Source organism: Ammospiza nelsoni, chromosome 8 (assembly GCF_027579445.1).
Source record: "Ammospiza nelsoni isolate bAmmNel1 chromosome 8, bAmmNel1.pri, whole genome shotgun sequence".
In the NCBI taxonomy this organism is placed as follows: domain Eukaryota; kingdom Metazoa; phylum Chordata; class Aves; order Passeriformes; family Passerellidae; genus Ammospiza; species Ammospiza nelsoni.
In genome coordinates, this window is record NC_080640.1 from 12584290 (window position 1) to 12601214 (window position 16925).

The window sequence follows — 16925 nt, forward strand, 5'->3', positions numbered from 1 at the left end:
TGGAACAAAAATATACTAGTGGGTGCTGTTTGTTTTGTTACTCAGAAAACTTTTCCAGATCTTCAGTCTCAAGGTATGCTGGTTTTGGGTTCCGTTTCTAAATACTACAAAAGCAAGGGATGACATCTGTCAGAGGTTTGGTGATCTTTCCATGGTTTTTGGTCAGTTTGGTGTCGTCATCATCTAAACACAGGCAGGCTGGACTGGAACAGATCTCTTGGGTCACAGCTCCCTTGTTTGTGCCTTTCACAGGCACTGTCATATTACCCTTTTTGTGAGTGCATTCAGCTGTGTCTTAGTACTGGTGGTTTTTGTCCTCATTTGGGAAACTTACCAAATGCTGCAATTCTGAAATTATCTTGTAATCTTCTTTGAATTTCCCTTCTTGCTTCTGTCCTGTAAAGACAGTCAGAAAACTGTGCTGCAGGGATTAAATCTAAAGGCCACAGCAGAACTGGACTCTGCAGGTTAGACAAAAAATGTTGCTGGTGTCTCCTGGAGGTATGTTATTCCTTCTTAAAGCTCTGCATTCTCAGGAACAAGCTGCACAAACATGAGATCAGAAATTATGCTTGAATTAGCTAATAAATAATGTTTCCTGACAGCAGCAGCAGCAGCACCACCACCATGTAATCATATGCATTATACAAAGTATCAGACTGTATTTAGTACTAAACAGTGCTTCTCCTTGGTCTCTTGTAAATCAGAGCTGTCTCGATGTTAAAAGACAAACAGGGATTCAGATTGCAGATTCAGATAATTTGCTCCACCTACTCAAAAGCCAGCTATTTCAGGAGAGAATTTTAGTGACTTAGGAGCCCATCTCATATTTCCAAAAGGCATTTCTTTGCCGGTTTCCAGTGTTCATCCTATCACTTTGTTTTCTTTAGGTAACACATAAATCTATTAGAAAAGAGCGTCATCTATAACCTCCAAGGCCCCTTAGTGACAAGCCCCATTGTCAAAGGCAGGCACTTTGCCAGGAAACAGTGACTCCCAGAGAGAGTGTGCAAGGTTAGAGGGAAAGTACACTATTGCCAGAGAAACTGTATTCCAAGTGGATTTGTGTGGAACAACAACAATATCCAGTGACTGGTTAAATTAGCCACAGATGTGTTTTCTAAAACACTGTCCAAGAAGATATACAGTACTTTAAGGCTCGGTTCAGGCATAATGATCTTCTGAAGTCAAATCAGATCCAAGCAAAATTGCATGGGTACCGGGGAAGCTTTAAAGGAGTTCTGTAATATGATTCAGACAAGTAGCTGAATCAGGCTGCTGCGAGCTGAGCAAGGAGCACATCGGTGGGAGATGAGGTAAGAGCACCGGGCTGCGCGATCGCTGCGAAACGCGGGCTGGGGCGGATTGACAGGGCTGCTAATGCTGCCACCTGCCCCGAGCAGAACCTCCTGGGGCTCCCCCAGCTCCCCCAGCTCCCCCATCTTTCCCGGCTTCCCGAACACGCAAGGGCTCCGCACTTGCCGTCTCCTTTGTGTCTCGCTGTCCTGCCGTCCCGGCAGCGCTGCCGATGCCGCTGCTCAGAGGATAATCACTGCACTGAGGGCAGTGCACTTAGTAAATATTTGGAGAATTTTCACATGCTGAAATCAGAGTACAAGCAAGGCTCTGGGACTTTTCTCCTACGGGAGAATTTTGTCTTGGCATCACAGCTGGAGCGGCGCAGGGATTTCGGTCTGAGATGGGTGTTGAAACGCTCAGCTTCCCTCCCACAGATGAGTTCTGACTCTCATTTTTGAAGTTCAGATAAGGCAGAGGAAAGAAGTCCTGTTGAATTACAGATCTGCTTTATGCTTTAAAGTTGTGGGGAAACATAAGCAGCTTAGTTGCTGTCGTCGTCGGAACATGAAGCAAGAAAAGCTTTTGTTGTATTCTCTGACCTATTTCTTTACCCTGTTACTTATTTGAACTAAATTGGATATAATGTATTAATGCTGTCATCTAAAAGGGTCTGGCAGCATTCAGCTCAGCCTAGAGTCTCTTTGTAATAAGTATTAATGTTAAAAGTCAAATTTACAAAATAGCAGTTGGCAAGTTTCAGAGGAGTTATAAATAAAAATTTTTCACAATAGAAATGGCATATCTTGTGTATGAAATTTTTTCTCAATTACTCTTTTTCAGAGCTTTATTACATGTTTTTAATGGTATTGGTGAAAATGTGAAAATGGATCTGTTTAGGTTTGCTTTGAATTTCCAGATATAGTTTCAAATAGGAGGCGAATGCTGTGAATTTATTCACAGAAATTATTTTCTTTTCCTTCTTATCTCTTACTAATAATTCGTTTTAATCAAGCAAATTATATTGCTTTGAATCTACTGCTTCCAGTTTCATATCCTTTGATGTCTGCATTCTGCTTCAGGAGATTTTGCACTTGTATTCTTAGGAATGTTTGCAGGTCACATGGAAGGCCGCGTGTGTGTGTGCATGCATGCGTGTCTTTGGACAGCATACCAATAATTAGAATAATTCTGCAAAGTCATGGCTTTGCTTCAGGAGAACTCGCAAAATCTGAGACTTGACTCTGTTTTCAGGTATATTTGCTGATTTTGACCTATGCAAGCCCGACACCCTGACAGTGGCAGAATGTGTTTGTTCTAAAACGTGAGTATTTTGAAAATGCTCGTACCTCTGGTGATATTTCTTCTCTCTTTTCAGGGTCTTTGTAAACAGAAGCTTAGCCATGGAGAAGATAAAGTGCTTTGGTTTTGATATGGACTATACACTTGCTGGTGAGTATCTTCTTAAGTTTTTTGAACACTGACTTAGTTTGAGATATTGCTTCTTGCTGAGCAAAAACCAGCAAAAAGCTGATTGGGCTACTCCAGTTAATAGGTGCTTCTTCTGTTAGTAAATGTATATTTCACTATTCCTTGCACTTTCATTTTAGGTGTTTCCCTTAAATTTGTTATCTGCAAGCTATATTTGGTCACAAGCCATGTTGCTGTGGTACAGTTTCAAGTGATTATAGGTGTTGAGAAAACCAAAGTTTAATGAGTCTGCTCCCTTAGATTCCACTGTATTTTGACAATGCCCCTTGTGCATGCTTGGCTTTGAATAACAAGGTGATTTCTTTTATCCTTGGTGCATATAGCAGGCTACACCTTTGGCCAGCAGGTTCTCCTCGTCCTGGGAGAGTGATTTTTTAATAGGTTTTCCTCTTCCCCCTTCCTGGTTTAGCCACATCAGTGACTGATTTTGAGAAGAGGCATGGCAGGGGCAGTGCCTTGTGTCAGCTGAACAAGTTAATTCGTAAAGCTTTGCCCATTCTTTGTGACAGAAAAGCTTTTGGACGTTGCATAAGATCTTTTGGTTTCATAAAATTGCTTGCATGACTTCTCCATCTTTCAACAGGCAAGTTCCCTGAGACTTTTGATGAGAGGAAATAAAGCTACCATTTTCTTCATGGTCAGACTTTCATGTTATGTATTTTAAGGAAGGAAGAGATAAAAAGTTCACTTCCATTTTCCTGGGTTATAGTATCACACAGGCTGTAACTGAGGATGTCATGTACCATCCTGCCTTATTTCTCGTTACTACTTCCAAGGTTATGGATAAAAAGCCCCTATCACCACTAATATTTCAGTTTAGAGTTGTGTATATGAACTGAGAAAATGTGAGGTAGAGTGTCAGGGTCACCTAATAATAGGTTAATGCAGTATGTCAGCTATGGTCATCTGGTTACTGTGTACTGAGCAGGAATGAGAGATGAGTAATGAGGCTGGGACAGTGTGGGGGTCAGAGCTGGGGTCAGAGGCTAAGTGAAGGGCAGGAAGGTTTCTGTAGGCTCATGGTTCAGCTGCAAGGAGCAGTTTTGGAGACTGTGGCAGGTAATTGCAGTTTATATTTAGATCAGTTCCTTGTGTTCTTTTATCTACAAGGAAGCAGTTACATATAAAAAGTTTGGTTGTTACCCATCTAATTTATACATCTGTTTAAAGTTCTTGACATTTTTTAAGTCATGAAGTGTATTGTTAATCTGTGCTGGATATGACTGCAGGCACGTGCTTTCTGTTTGTGTTTCCCAGCTGTGACAGCTTGTGGCAGTGCTTTTAAGGGGTGCATGAAAAACAGTTGTTGAAGAATAAATGCTTTAAAAAAAAAGAAAATAAAAGTTGTGGGTTTCACTTCAGTAACAGCAAAACAACTTCTGTGCCTTTTGCAAAGGAAGTGGTGGCACTTCCCAAGGACCCAGGTGATCCCAGTGGGGCTGGTGTGGAGCATGAAGTTTATTGCTAATTTCCATCCTGACAGAAGGACAGCTTCAGCACTGTCCTCATTTACCTGACTGTTCATTTTACTCAAATGTTCATTGTTCCTGTAAACACATAGCAAATGTGTTGTTATCCACAAAATGATGCTTGATTTAATGAAAGGAAAAAATGTGAATGTTCCAAGCATCCTAAAGCAGTACCAGGGACATAAAAACCTGGGGCTTTGAGGCTGGAAGATCACAGTGCTCCAGCTGAGCAGGCAAAGTCAGTTCATTTGGGGGAGTTGAGAGACAGGGTGTGAGGCAGAAAAATAAATGGGATGTGGTCTGAGCAGAAAACTGGAAATCTGGCCCCCTCTGGGGTAAGCTGCTATCCTGTGACTTCTTCCATGGTACAACAGAGATAATAGTTGCAGATCATTTCACTAGGAGTTGTGAGAATGTAATTAGGTTGGAGAGCCTTTTGCAGATGAAAAACATTATGACTGGTAAGTACTATTTCCCTTTTTTCCACTCAAACTGGAAATTAACCTTTGAAATTACCTGTTTGTTTTCTTATGTCTCAGAGTCATCCTTTCCTCTCCATGTGGGCTTTTGTTATCTGACCATTATTAGCTACTTATAGCTTGCATACAAGAAAAAATACTTATCCACTGCAGGGCCTTTAAAGAGTGCAGTGTTAGAATATGATTACAATTATAATAAATTAATTGGAAGTTATAATGAAGAAGTCGAACAAGGGAAGTATTACAGTAATGTGCTATAGTTAGTGCATTCGTGAGACTGTTGTGTTTTCTGATTGGTCACATTATCCTTTACGCCCTCGTCGCATGGACGTGCTACTTCTCTTGATTAAAAAAAGAAAAAAAAAGAAAAAAGCCAGTTTATGTGTAATTTAACATCTGGAAATGGTATCTGCATACCAGATGGCTCATGCTGAGCAGAAGCCTTTTGGAGACCATTCAAAACACGTAAATAGGCCAAAGAAAAGAACACAAGCATCTCCAGTGTCATTAGCTCCTCATCTCGTTTTCTGCGTTTGTACTTTCAGACATTGCTAGGTTACTTTTCTATAAAGTTTTTTGAAATATCTGACCACAATCTTCCTATTCAACAACTTAAGGCAGGCAGGGTCATTGACCCTGTCAAAATCTGTATGTGACATCCCCTTCTGTTGTGTACTTTCACATCAGAAATAGACTGATGACAGTCATATGTTTGCCATCTCAGAATGATTATTTTGATACACACTGAATTACCTGTCTTGTAAAGAAGTACTCCTGTCTTGTCTCTTTCTTCTTCCCAAATCAATGACCACTGGTAGCACCAGAAGTCTTCCTTAGGAGGTGGTTCTGTACCAGGAAACTCAGAATCATTTCATGTATATTGAACTTTAGAAGCTTGAGACAGTTTTATTCCTGTACCTTATGAATTTAAGGACACAGATCTACTTACAATAACCATCTTTTCTGTCTAGAATAATCTAATTTTGGTAGGGACATGGCATTTGCATTTCGAAGTGTGTAGTAACAGCTCCATGCACACACTGCAGCGATCGTGTTCTAATACCAGCATGTCTGAGAATGTCAGCTTGCCAGCTGAGAGCAGTTTTAGTATCATCATGTTACATTGCACATAAAGTACAATTTCATGTGTTAATTTATAGAGTAGTACTTCTTAGAAGTATTAAATTAAAGAACATTTAACTCAGAATTTAAAATAATTCAAGGCTACCTGATACAGCATTTCCACAGTGATTTTGTTTGCTTTCAAGCCAAAATTAGGTTAAACTTCAAATTTTTGTAAATAACTCCTCTTTTCCCCAATTGTGCTTGTCTCTTTCCTTGCACAGGGTTGAGAAATACTGTTAATGGTTGGGTTGGGCAAACAAAGTCTTTTTGTGTAGAAGAGCCCAAAGGTTTTAGCTTTTTTGTCTGAGAAATGATGGACCTTGAATAGCTGAATTTGTAATCGCAGTGATTACATCTAGAATTAATTTTGACTGCTGGGAAAATAAAATGAAAGCAAATTTAAATAACTCTCACAGGTTTTAGATTTCTTGTTTTCCCATAAAGGATTGTTGTTGTATTCTCATGGAGTGAATAAGATCTCTTATGTGTTTGGAAACTCCCAAATGTCCCTAGGTTAATGTTCTAGATACAGCAATACTAGAGGCTCAGAAATCTGTGTTATGTATGGAACTGGCTGTCCTCTTCCTATTCAGTCTGTTTGGGAGTCACATTTAGTACATAAAATAATGCTTTTTAAAGCTAGGTGTTACTGGGAGGCAAGTGGAAGGAGCGGGAGGAGCAGCAGGGGTTGACTGTGGTTTGTGTGCTTAGTTAAGTAGTTTCTGTTTAAAGTCTTGCAGCAGTTGACACAAGCAGGAGTCACCAGCTATTTCAGCCCTTGCTGTTAGTGGAGGTTAGCACAAGTTTCTGTGATGTTATGCAGCCCTTCATTCCCTGCCTCTGACCTTGCTGCCTGCCAGCCTGGGAGCGAGGCCCTGCCAGTTCCCTCCGGTGCTCCTTGGGAAGCCACAGCATTACACCCAGGGCTGAATTTGCTGTCAGGGCAGGACTGAGAATTACTGAACAATTCCTGTTTAAATTAGAGAGATTGAAGGTCCTTTTGCTGTTATTTTTTGTTTGCTAAATAGTAGTTTCATTTATTATCTGAGTGATTCATCTCTGCTTATTCATCCAGCCAGAAGATCAACAGTCACTAACAATTCTGCTCTGCCTGCCTGTTTGCACCAGTGCTGTCAAAACTGCTCATGCTTTGGTAAAGGAAAATGTTGCATGCCATCCAAAAGACTCACAGCCTTCTCCATTTTGTGTTTATTGCTAAGTGCATAAAGTAAAAGAAAGGTATGTCAGTGGAGAGTCTTCACTGTGACACTCACCTGAGCCTGAGGAGTTGGTGACACCCCTTGGAAATGCAGCACAGCATTTTATTTGGCTGCTTCCTACTCAGTATGAGCTACACTTAATTATTGGATCTGGATCCAAATAATGCAGGAGGCCTTGGCATTACCAGCTCTTAAATGGGACAGGCTGCACAATGAGGTGATGGATAGATGTCCCTTGACAGGAGCAGAGCTAAAGCAGTGGGGTTCCCAAACTGGCTGTAATTTCACACTGGGCCGTTGGCAGATGGAGCAGGGTAGTAAGAATTACAAACTCAATTGTGCTTGAAAAGATTCCTCTGTGACTACTCTGCTTCTCCAAAACTTACAGCCTTGTTGAAAGTTTATCTTCTGTCTCTGAAGTAGATAAGAGGTAATATCAGTAGACAGGATGCTTTCATTTGGAATGCTTTTCCTCTGCTTAATTCATTGCTGCTTCTGAGTTCTCCAGAAAGTGATAATGAAATTATCAATGGCTGCTGAAAATGGTTTCAATAAAAAAGGAGGGGAAATGAGGCTTGAAAAATACTGGTTTTATTGTGTGCAAATGTGATTAATGCAACATAATCTGATTGAATATAGCTTGTGTCCTGGAAACATTGCCAATTTAATGCCAAGGTTTGGTGCACTGCAAAGATTTTATTGCAAAATTGCTTATGCTTTCAGCTTGTAGCATTTCCCTTCTCATCACATGGGAGAAGATACGGGAAAGATAGCTTTAGTCTTTCCCAACTCAATCCAAAGTGCAACATGCATAAATAGGTTTTGCCCTTTCCTCAGGTAGGTGTTTGTGTCAAAGCCATCCTTGCAATTTGGAAGAGGAGATTTTTTTCACACCCTCATCTCATTTTTAAATGCTTTCCTTTACCTGTTGACTCTGGAAAAGATACACTGAGCCAGAAGGCAGAATTGGGATTGTTGCTGTGTGTGATCTGGGAGAAACTGTGACAGCAGAATTGAGAACTGGTTCTTCAGTCCATCTACTGTTTTTACTGTAGCTGAGTCTATCAGATTCCTGTGTTTCAGTTTTGTTTAATTTTCATGAGAAATGGGACTCATGAATTTGTACCTTGTATGAAAAAAAATTCTGAATGGCACAAATGAAAAACAAATCATAAATGTGGGAGTTTTATACATGAAAGACTGAGCTGAATACTTAAACTACTGAGCTTGTAAACAACTGCAGTGTATCTGGATGTCAGTTCAGGTGCTCTCGTTGTCTGTTTATTAGTGCTGAACTCTAATGCAAATGTTCTAACGAGGCACTCCTGCTTAGGGTAAAGGTTTGCCTTCAGTTTCATTGTGATGTAAGGACCACAGGCTTTGAGGCTCTTTTGGGGAGATACTAAGCAGTTTTGCTTCTTTCCCTTTTTGCTGGATAACGCAGTTCTTTGTGTCATGCAGAAATAATGTGGTGGCTGGAGAAGGGAGTTGGTCGATGTGCAGGAGAAGCCTTCCAACTCTTCTAGCCGGGACTGGGAGATGCCCTGACTGTTGCACATCTGCTGTCTGCCTTTTCACATTTGCACATTGCCAGTTTGACAGGTGCAGATTTTGCAGATTTCAGAGGCAGGGTTAGCCATTGGTGTGTTAAAGCTAAAGGCAGACGGAGAAGCCAAATTGTTCCAAGTATGCTTTGAGCTGGATGTCTTTTCAAATACCAGTGCAGTGATTATTGTCCCTGCTCTCTTTGTGTTGCTGCTCTTCAGAGCCTGACCATTTAAAGCTGTGTAATGAGCAAATGAGGTCTGGAGCTGTGGGATCTCACATGCTGGCATTGGGAATGAGGAGTGCAGAGAGCATGTGGTGCTTGCTCTATCCCAGTAAATCACTGACTGACAAACTGCTAATCTGCTGGCTGTGGATTCTTGAGGAATCACGGTGATAAACAGAAGCTGCTGAAAGAATGAGTCTTCACAGTGTAAGGAAAGTTTCAAAAGCTGCTATATTCTGTTTTCTTGCTCTCAAAAACAAGATGATAACACCAAGCTGGGTCAGCAGGCTGTTAGTATACCCAAGGCAAGCTCGATGAAAATAGGGAGGCATTTTTCAATCTAATGGAGCTCCTTATCTAGTAATCTTAATACCACAACAGAAGTACTATTAAGTTGCAAATACCCTTGTGATGACTCCAACAGCTTACTCTGTAGGAGGAACCAAAGCTGAGAGTACAGAAGGCTTTAACTCTGAGATCACATGTGTGCCATTGCTTTGTGAATGCCTTATTTTAGCACTACAGAAATACTTCTGTATGTGGCTTCTTGCCAGCACGGGCACTTGTGCTGCATCTAAGCCCAGGTGCACACTGTTAAACAAATGTGTAGCCTTGGAGGCTCACTCTCTTCAGTCAATATGGAGAAAAATAAGAAGCTGAATCTGTGGATGCTGATAAAACCTGAAAAATGCTTTAAGTATTTTATATTAATCACTTCTAGGCCTTTGAGTAATTTGCGTCTTATTTCTAGATGATAGAAAATTATGTTTGAACCTGAAGCCCAAGCAATTATTTCTTCCCTGTTCATAAGTCTTTACTGAAGAACTAAGCCCATATTTTGGCAAAGTAGTTTGTTTCCATGGAAATGCAGGGATATTTCCAATATGGGATTGCAACTCACAGTGGGCTGTATCTGAGAGAGGTAAATTGTGAAGGCCATTTATTAAGCACAAAAAGCATTCTCTTGTGTCAGGGAAACTAAACATTTCCTGTGAAAGAACAGGTGACTCTGTAGTAGTTTTTAAAATATTAATCCAGTGCAAAGGAAAGCTATGTCAACTATTAAAATATAGACAAACTGAAGTTTCCTTGAAATGCAGAGTCTGTCTGAGTTGCTTCTCTCAACATGCACAATGTGACCTCAGTGCTGCTGTTCTTACCTCAAGCCATTCATTTTTATTCAGCAGAAGAATTCTTTCCAGCACTGAGCTCTGCTCTGCCAGCCTCTGAGGCATATTCAAACATCCCAAATCTTTGTTACATTGAAGGCAAACAAAGTGCAGCAGCAGAGAGCTAAAAATATCCGGAATTTACCAATGAGAGCACTAATAAGCCTGCTTTGGGAAGAGTTAAAGCTGATGATACTTGACAACACTTGTTTTTAATACAAGCAGAAAGGCAGCACTGGAAACAACCTGAGGTGTGGACCCAGCAATTCAGAGCCAGGCTGGGCACACAGTGAGGCAACAACAAATCCTGTCTTCACACAGCCTGTTAGCATGCAGAGTGGGAGAAGGGGAGCTGATACAGTTCCAGGTTAGAGGTTTTAGAGCTGAAAGCTGTGCTGAGCACTTGGGGATGTTTGCAGGAGTGTTAGAGGGAAGGAATTTTCCACTGCTCTTAGGCTGCAGTGGGTGCTCTGCTGCGGCTGGGGACTGCAGAGCCCTGGTGCTGCTCTGCTTTCCAGCCAGAGCCCCGAGTTTGGCGTGGTCAGAAAAGGGTGCCAGAGAGCCACTGGAGCTCACATCCAACCCTCTGATGATTAGTGACCCTTGCCTTGGTTTCTGCTATCAGATTTACTGTCAAAAACATCTGTGGGCACAAAGGCGCTGTGCAAGATCTGCTGCTCATGCAGGGCAGAGCAGCTCGTGTGTTCAGCATACAAAAGTGTTCTGGGATGTACCTGGAGCTTTTGGCAAGGTATTGTTTGCTGATCACTACAGACACATAATTTTTAATGAAATAGAAAAGGTACATTAAATATTGAAGTGTGCTTTAAAGCTAAGCTTTGTCTTACTGCCCAGGTCACTTCTGTGTTTGAAAAGATTTTTATGGGTAAGTGAAAATTATACTCAATCTGGCAGTAGTTTCTTCTCATTTAGACTGAAAAAATAAAAATTCAAAGAAACAAACCAATGTTACCCATTTTGTTTGGTATTATGAAAAGTCAATTTAAATATAGGCTGAAATGCTGCAATTCTGCTTTCCATAGTACCGTACATTTTTTATTTATGGTTAAGTGCTTAAAATCAAACCCCAGGAGACAAGAGGACTGGAGACTGTTCCTAATTGGTTTTCAACTCATTTTGACTGCAGACAAACCCTTTATGGTCACAGTTCAGCTGAGTTCATAAACAAATGGCAAGTCAGAAGTTCAGCACGTTCCTAATTGAAAACATGTGAGTCGTCCCATGGATTTCATTTGGGATTTCTTGTGGTTGCAGCCAGGCACGTTTACCACTTTGTCAGTTTATTTACAGGCACTGAGCTCCCAGGTCAGCACAGCACAAAGGTGCTCATTGCCTGCACACAGGGAGCGTGTTTATGTGGGCAGAGATGACCCACACCAGAGCTTTAAACAGGAGTGTTTTTCCCTTCATGGCCAGTGAGGATACTGTGAAGTGAAATGCCTTCAGTGGCTGTGGCAGGAGCTGAGGATAACACTTGATGTGTCATTGGAAAGAGAGATACAAGGGAAGGGGATCTGGAGGTCTGTGCTTATCCCCATTTCTGCAGAAACACTCAGCTTATCCCCAACCCAGCTGAGTGTTTCTGCAGAGGGTCCCACAGCACAGGTACCTCTGCAGGGTTTGTAGTTCTCATGGGAAAGAAAATGCTCAGCTTTATTTCCAGAGCAAAGTGACAGCACCCTGGCAGGCTGTGCAAGCCAAGCGTGAGCCTGGGCTCCCATCAGAGCTGAGCAGTCTGACTGCACTGTCAAAACTGAGGGTAGTTAACACCCAGGTGTGAAACTTAAACATGACATTTCAGATTCCTTCCTGTGTAAGTAATGAATTATTTTAACATGGAGAGCAGCATAGCTTAAGAAACCTTAGCATTCCCCTTTTGTTGCATTTCAGTGGCAGTGCCTGACAATACCTGCCTGATTAGAAAAGGCCCTGTAACACAGAGGCTGAAGTCATTAGTGTGCTGGAGCAGAAATCCTCCTCCTTTCCACTTGTATATGAAAAGTGGCATTGCTGTGTAACAAATCTTGAGGATAAGATACCCTGAAAGGAGGGTCAGTGTGTAGAGGTCAGATAGCATTCCTCACTACCTGGTTACAGCTGGGGATCATCAGAGACCTCTGGCCCAGCAGCTGAGACACTTTCCTCATACTGTGGCAGTAGGTGAGATGCTTGCCCAACACTTAGAAGTACATTTAATTGGTATTGTTGTTTCAATGGGGTTTGGTTTTTAATGAAGTCAGGTGTCCCAAACACCTCCAGGACTGGTCACTGGCTGCTTCCCTCTGGATTCTCAGCAGGAGCTGCAGATTAGATGATCAGAATTGCCAAGCAATGAGTATTTGGAGCTTGTGTGAAATAGCCAGTGGTGGTGTTATTTGGAGGGGTGACTGTCACAGACACAATGTAGTGGACAGCAAATGCCTGACTTGGAGCCATGTGTAGAGATACTGACAGAATGGAGAGTTCTGGGGCAGAGCTATCGTGCTCTGGGACATTAGGATCTCATTTGACAGACATTGTTGAGGCAGGATACATAGATATTTGAACTGTTGTAGGGAGTGGGTTTGTAAGAGGGGATCTCAGTCCTCAAGGCTTTAACTGAGCAGTTTTTGTCAGTACAACACTGATATAAATCTATTCCTAGTATACACTTGCATACTTGGTGAACCAAACCCACTACACATTACTTACTTGTGGTGCAATTCAGAGCAACACTTTGATCCTGCTGTGTAAGTCAGGTTTGTGTAATTTCAGAAATGTATTTGTACAAGCTTAATTATGCATGTTGTGCCTGAGACATATAAATCTGGATCATGGCAGCTCGCCACCTGCCCATGTATGTCCCTAACTGCCTGATTTGCATGCCTTACTCACTGGAGAATAAGCAGCAACTGAAAAAAACTGGTTTTAGTTATTTTGCTTTCATTTCTTCAAGACTTAACACAAAGTAGTTGGGCTGCATTTCCTGTACTTTAGAGAAGAGGCATTATGTGTCTACATTTTGGCTTATCTGTCTTTGTGTGACCTCTGGAGAACCCAGAGAGTAGGTAGCATTTCTCAAGATATAGTATTTGTTAAAGCTTTTTGCAGCCCTTTTGGAGGAGGTCATCACCTCTAGTTTAAGAAATTCTGATCTTATCTGGGCAGCTGCAAGTCAGCAGCACAGACAGCATGGGAGGACAGCACCTGTGTAGGGAAGGGCTCCAGACAGTGTGCCCAAGGGACAGAGCAGGGATGCACCACCTGCAGCAAGCAGCTGCTCCTGGCAGGTGCCCTGACAGTGTGGGCTTGGTTTGGGGGGCATCACAAGCACCTCTCCCTGGGCTGCTCTTGCCTCCCAGCTGGGAGAAAAGGCAGGTGAGGAGCTGGCAGATGGAAGGGATGAAGCTCCTTCAGGAGGTGGTAGGGCATCATAAGAGAGTAACAGATGGGGAAAAACCAGAGGAAATGCAAATGGTGCTTCAGGTCATCATTTAGTGGTTCTGGCTCTGCCTCTCTGCCCAGAGGAGCTGCTCTCCCTGCAGGCTTCTGTTGTAGCAACCTCCTGAGCTTGTTTTTCCCTTCCTAAATGGGGGTTCTGGTGAAGGGCAGCTCCTTCCTCAAAGCTGCCTCGGTGGTATGGGAAGTCAGTGTGTTGTCAGTGTTCCCAAATCAGGGCTTTTCCCAGCACCAAATCCATAGTGATTGGAAATAAAATGGCAGGCAGGACTGCTGGCAGGTGTGCAGTTTGAGACAGCAAATGCATCTCACGAATGGGAGGTGACTGAAGCAGTGCAGAAAGGGGTCATCATTTTAACTTCAACTCCTGCTTCTCTCCCAATATCCATGAGTACCTTGCAAGAAGTGTTGGCAAGCCCTGGAACAAACCAACTCACATCTTCAGTGAGAAGTGCCTGAATTTTTGTGTGTGAGAGCAACAAGGGAAGATACAGGCAACCCCTAAAGGGTTTTCTCCTCCTCACAGCTTAAGCAGAGCCATCACATGCACTTCAGCCTTCCCCAGCTATTCATTTTGAAACAAAACAGGCCTTAAACGTTTATTTTCAGAGAAGCCTTCCAGGAAGTCTGCATACTTTTGTGGGTAATTTTTGCAACATCATTCCAACCAGTTCAGCTCTGTATTTAGTGCAAATTGGGTCTCAGAGATAATTCTTGATTACTCTGTGCATACCTGTAAGTTGCAAAGTATCCCTGGCGTTCTCCTGTGTGTGCCTGCCAGTGAGAGCCCTGCAGTGCTCTGTGTGCAGGTGTGGTGCTGGTTGTGCTGTGGTGCTGTGCCTGTGGCAGCCCACACGTGTCCCAGGGGACATTTAAATGCAGATGTGCCCACAGACTGACCCGGTGTGCGAGGCTCTCCCTGGGAGCCCCTGCAAGGTGTAGGGCAAAATTCTCTTCTCAGCTTCCCAGAGTAGCTCCTGACTCGGTCTCCCAAGCCTCCTGCATTGACACATGCAGGCATTGTATGGTGTGAAAGGTGTCCTGAAAGGAGTAATTTTTCACTGACTGAGGAATGGACCATAATGGCAATGCTGCAAAAACAGCACAAGACCTTTTCTTGAACCAGTTCCTCTGTGTCTGAGAGAAACATGAAGGATTTGTACCACCTGGGCAATGTGCTTGTAGCCTCTTCCTCCTAATTATCCCTGAGCTGATGATCTAAGACTGCTTTGTGGATATGAGGACAGAATTTTGCCTGTGGGATGCACGATTACCAACTGTGCCTCTTCTGTAAATCAGTTGTAAGTGTATTTGGAATAACTGCCAGGCCAGCTTCTGAGCTTGCCAGAGGACACAGCTCCAGCAGACACAGTCCCACATGGCACAGAGCTGTTGCAGTTTTAAAATCAGTCTGATTTTTTTCTTTAACAGGGGAGCCCAGTGTAACTCCGTCAAGCCTGGAGTGACACTCTGAATCTGCATCTGCCTCATGTGAGTTAAAATCCTGGCAGCAGCATTTTGCATAAGCTGGAGCCTCTGTAGAGAGCTTTTTTTTTTTTCTTTTTCTTTATTTTTTTTTCCTTTTCAGGAAGGCTGTAAAATTGTAACTGTATGTGTCTTGGCAGCAAAGGTAAACACAACCACACAAATGCATGAGAATTGCATACCTTACTGCACAACCCTGCTCATTCCAGACCAGCTTCCCTGCTAGCACGTCCTGTGTCAGTCAGGGATCACTCATCACAGACCTGAAGGCTTGCAGTGTTCACTCTGGGGTACTGCTTTTTACCTTTTAACGGTGTATTGTTAAGCCAAGTAATGGTATTAAGAGGAAGCTGGAATGCTGTCAACTGGCTTCTGTTTTTTTAAAACCTTTAGTTGTTTTCTTTCCACCCTGGTTGCATAATCCATGAGCACTGGGTGCTGATTGCCCTGTGCTGCAGAAGCATCTGCCTGTGTTGGAACAGGACTATTAAAATAACAATTCCTCTGGAGCTGAGGACTTGGCTTTGTGGCAGAGACGTGGCCATCAAGCTCTAAGAAAATGAAATCAGAATAAGTCGTAGCGCGTGCTTTGGTTTTACTGTCATCCCATGTGTGTTGGCAAGGATGGTGTGAAACTGTGTTTGTGGCTCTGCCTCCTCCCCTGTCACAGAGCTGGGAATGCTCAGAGACTGTGCCCTTCTCAGCTGGGTGCAAGAGTTGGGCACAGCAGACTGTGTGGCAAATAGCTGAATTCATGCCCTGGCCAAGACACACAAACTATCTTCATCAGAGGAACAGGATTCAGCAACCAGGTCTGAGGGAGGGGGTATTCCAGCAAAGTTTAAAACCATGGTTTCATCATGCAAGCTGCAGAACAAAGTATTGATCTGTCCTCTCCACTCTGTTTCCTCATGGCTGCCTGAAGACATGAGAGAGAGCAACCAGCCCCGAGTACAATGTTGAAATAATGGAGTAACACCTGTAACTGGGGCATCTTCCCCAGATGTGCTGCCAGAGTTGCAGTGATGTCAGCCTGGATCTGAGGAGGTGGATGGTTTGTTTGCCCGGAGGAAGCTCCAGTTACTCAAATAGGCTTGTGAGAAATGCCAGGGGGTTGTGGCTGGTTCCAGGTGATGCAGCAGTGCTGTGGTGTAGGGTGCTCTCAGGGTGGCCTCAGGGAGCTCTCAGTCTCTTCCCAGCTCTGTGTCTAATTAAAGGAAAGTTTATCTGGAACAGTAAGTGTGCTGGTAACTAGAGAACATTTACTGTCCTTTCAGGAGTCCAGTTTCCTGTGTCTCTGTTTAGTTCATGTGTCAAGGAGAAGGCTCTCATTTCCCAGATATCGTGGAGTAGTAGAAAGATAGAGATGGGATCTGAGGCATGAATGAGCTAATAGTTTAGTGTTATTCAAAGAGACATCAAAGAAGCAAAATCTAGGGCTTGAGAGGTAAGGGGAATAACTGTCCCCACAAAAGAAACATTTAGAATAATGCTAATTAATATATTGCCCCAGCAGAGAGTTGGGATGATGGAGGCTGAGGTTGATACCTCTTTTTCAGCCTTTTTCCTAATAGTGCTTCAGCTTGTTTCCTTAGAGAGTTAAAAGGAGGTCTGTGGTGATTTTCTAAGATGGAGAGGCAAATACGAAAGAAATAAATTGAGCAAGCATATTTTGTGACCAGCTGACCTTGTGTCCCACCCAGCTGTTCCCTGTGCAGTGTTAGAAAGATACACAGATTGCTCATCAGAAAGCCCCACAATTTCCCTGGAAAGGTTCTGCTGGAGCTGTGGATGCCACTTCTGTTCGTCCAGAGGAGATGCCAGTGTGTTCCTGCCTAGGTTCCTGTGTGGGCAGCATCACTGTGGTTGGTGACTTCAGAAAGACCAGGGCTTCCTCAGAGAGGTGTTTTGTTGGCAGTGATGCATTATGGATTGAGTTGGTAGCATGGTCCATTTCCCAG

General features: G+C 43.0%; 1 protein-coding gene across 4 annotated transcripts in view; it reads left to right on the forward strand.

The window, feature by feature from the left end:
- NT5C2 (5'-nucleotidase, cytosolic II) overlaps window positions 1-16925 on the forward strand; it is a 64937-nt gene that overhangs the window by 31621 nt on the left and 16391 nt on the right. For 3 of the 4 annotated variants that reach the window (XM_059476713.1, XM_059476711.1, XM_059476712.1), the window contains exon 3: window positions 2675-2748. In XM_059476713.1, the coding sequence (XP_059332696.1) occupies window positions 2675-2748 (74 nt within the window). Of the gene's footprint in view, window positions 1-2674; window positions 2749-14910; window positions 14971-16925 lie in introns of all 4 variants that reach the window. The other variant, XM_059476714.1, reaches the window with a different exon arrangement.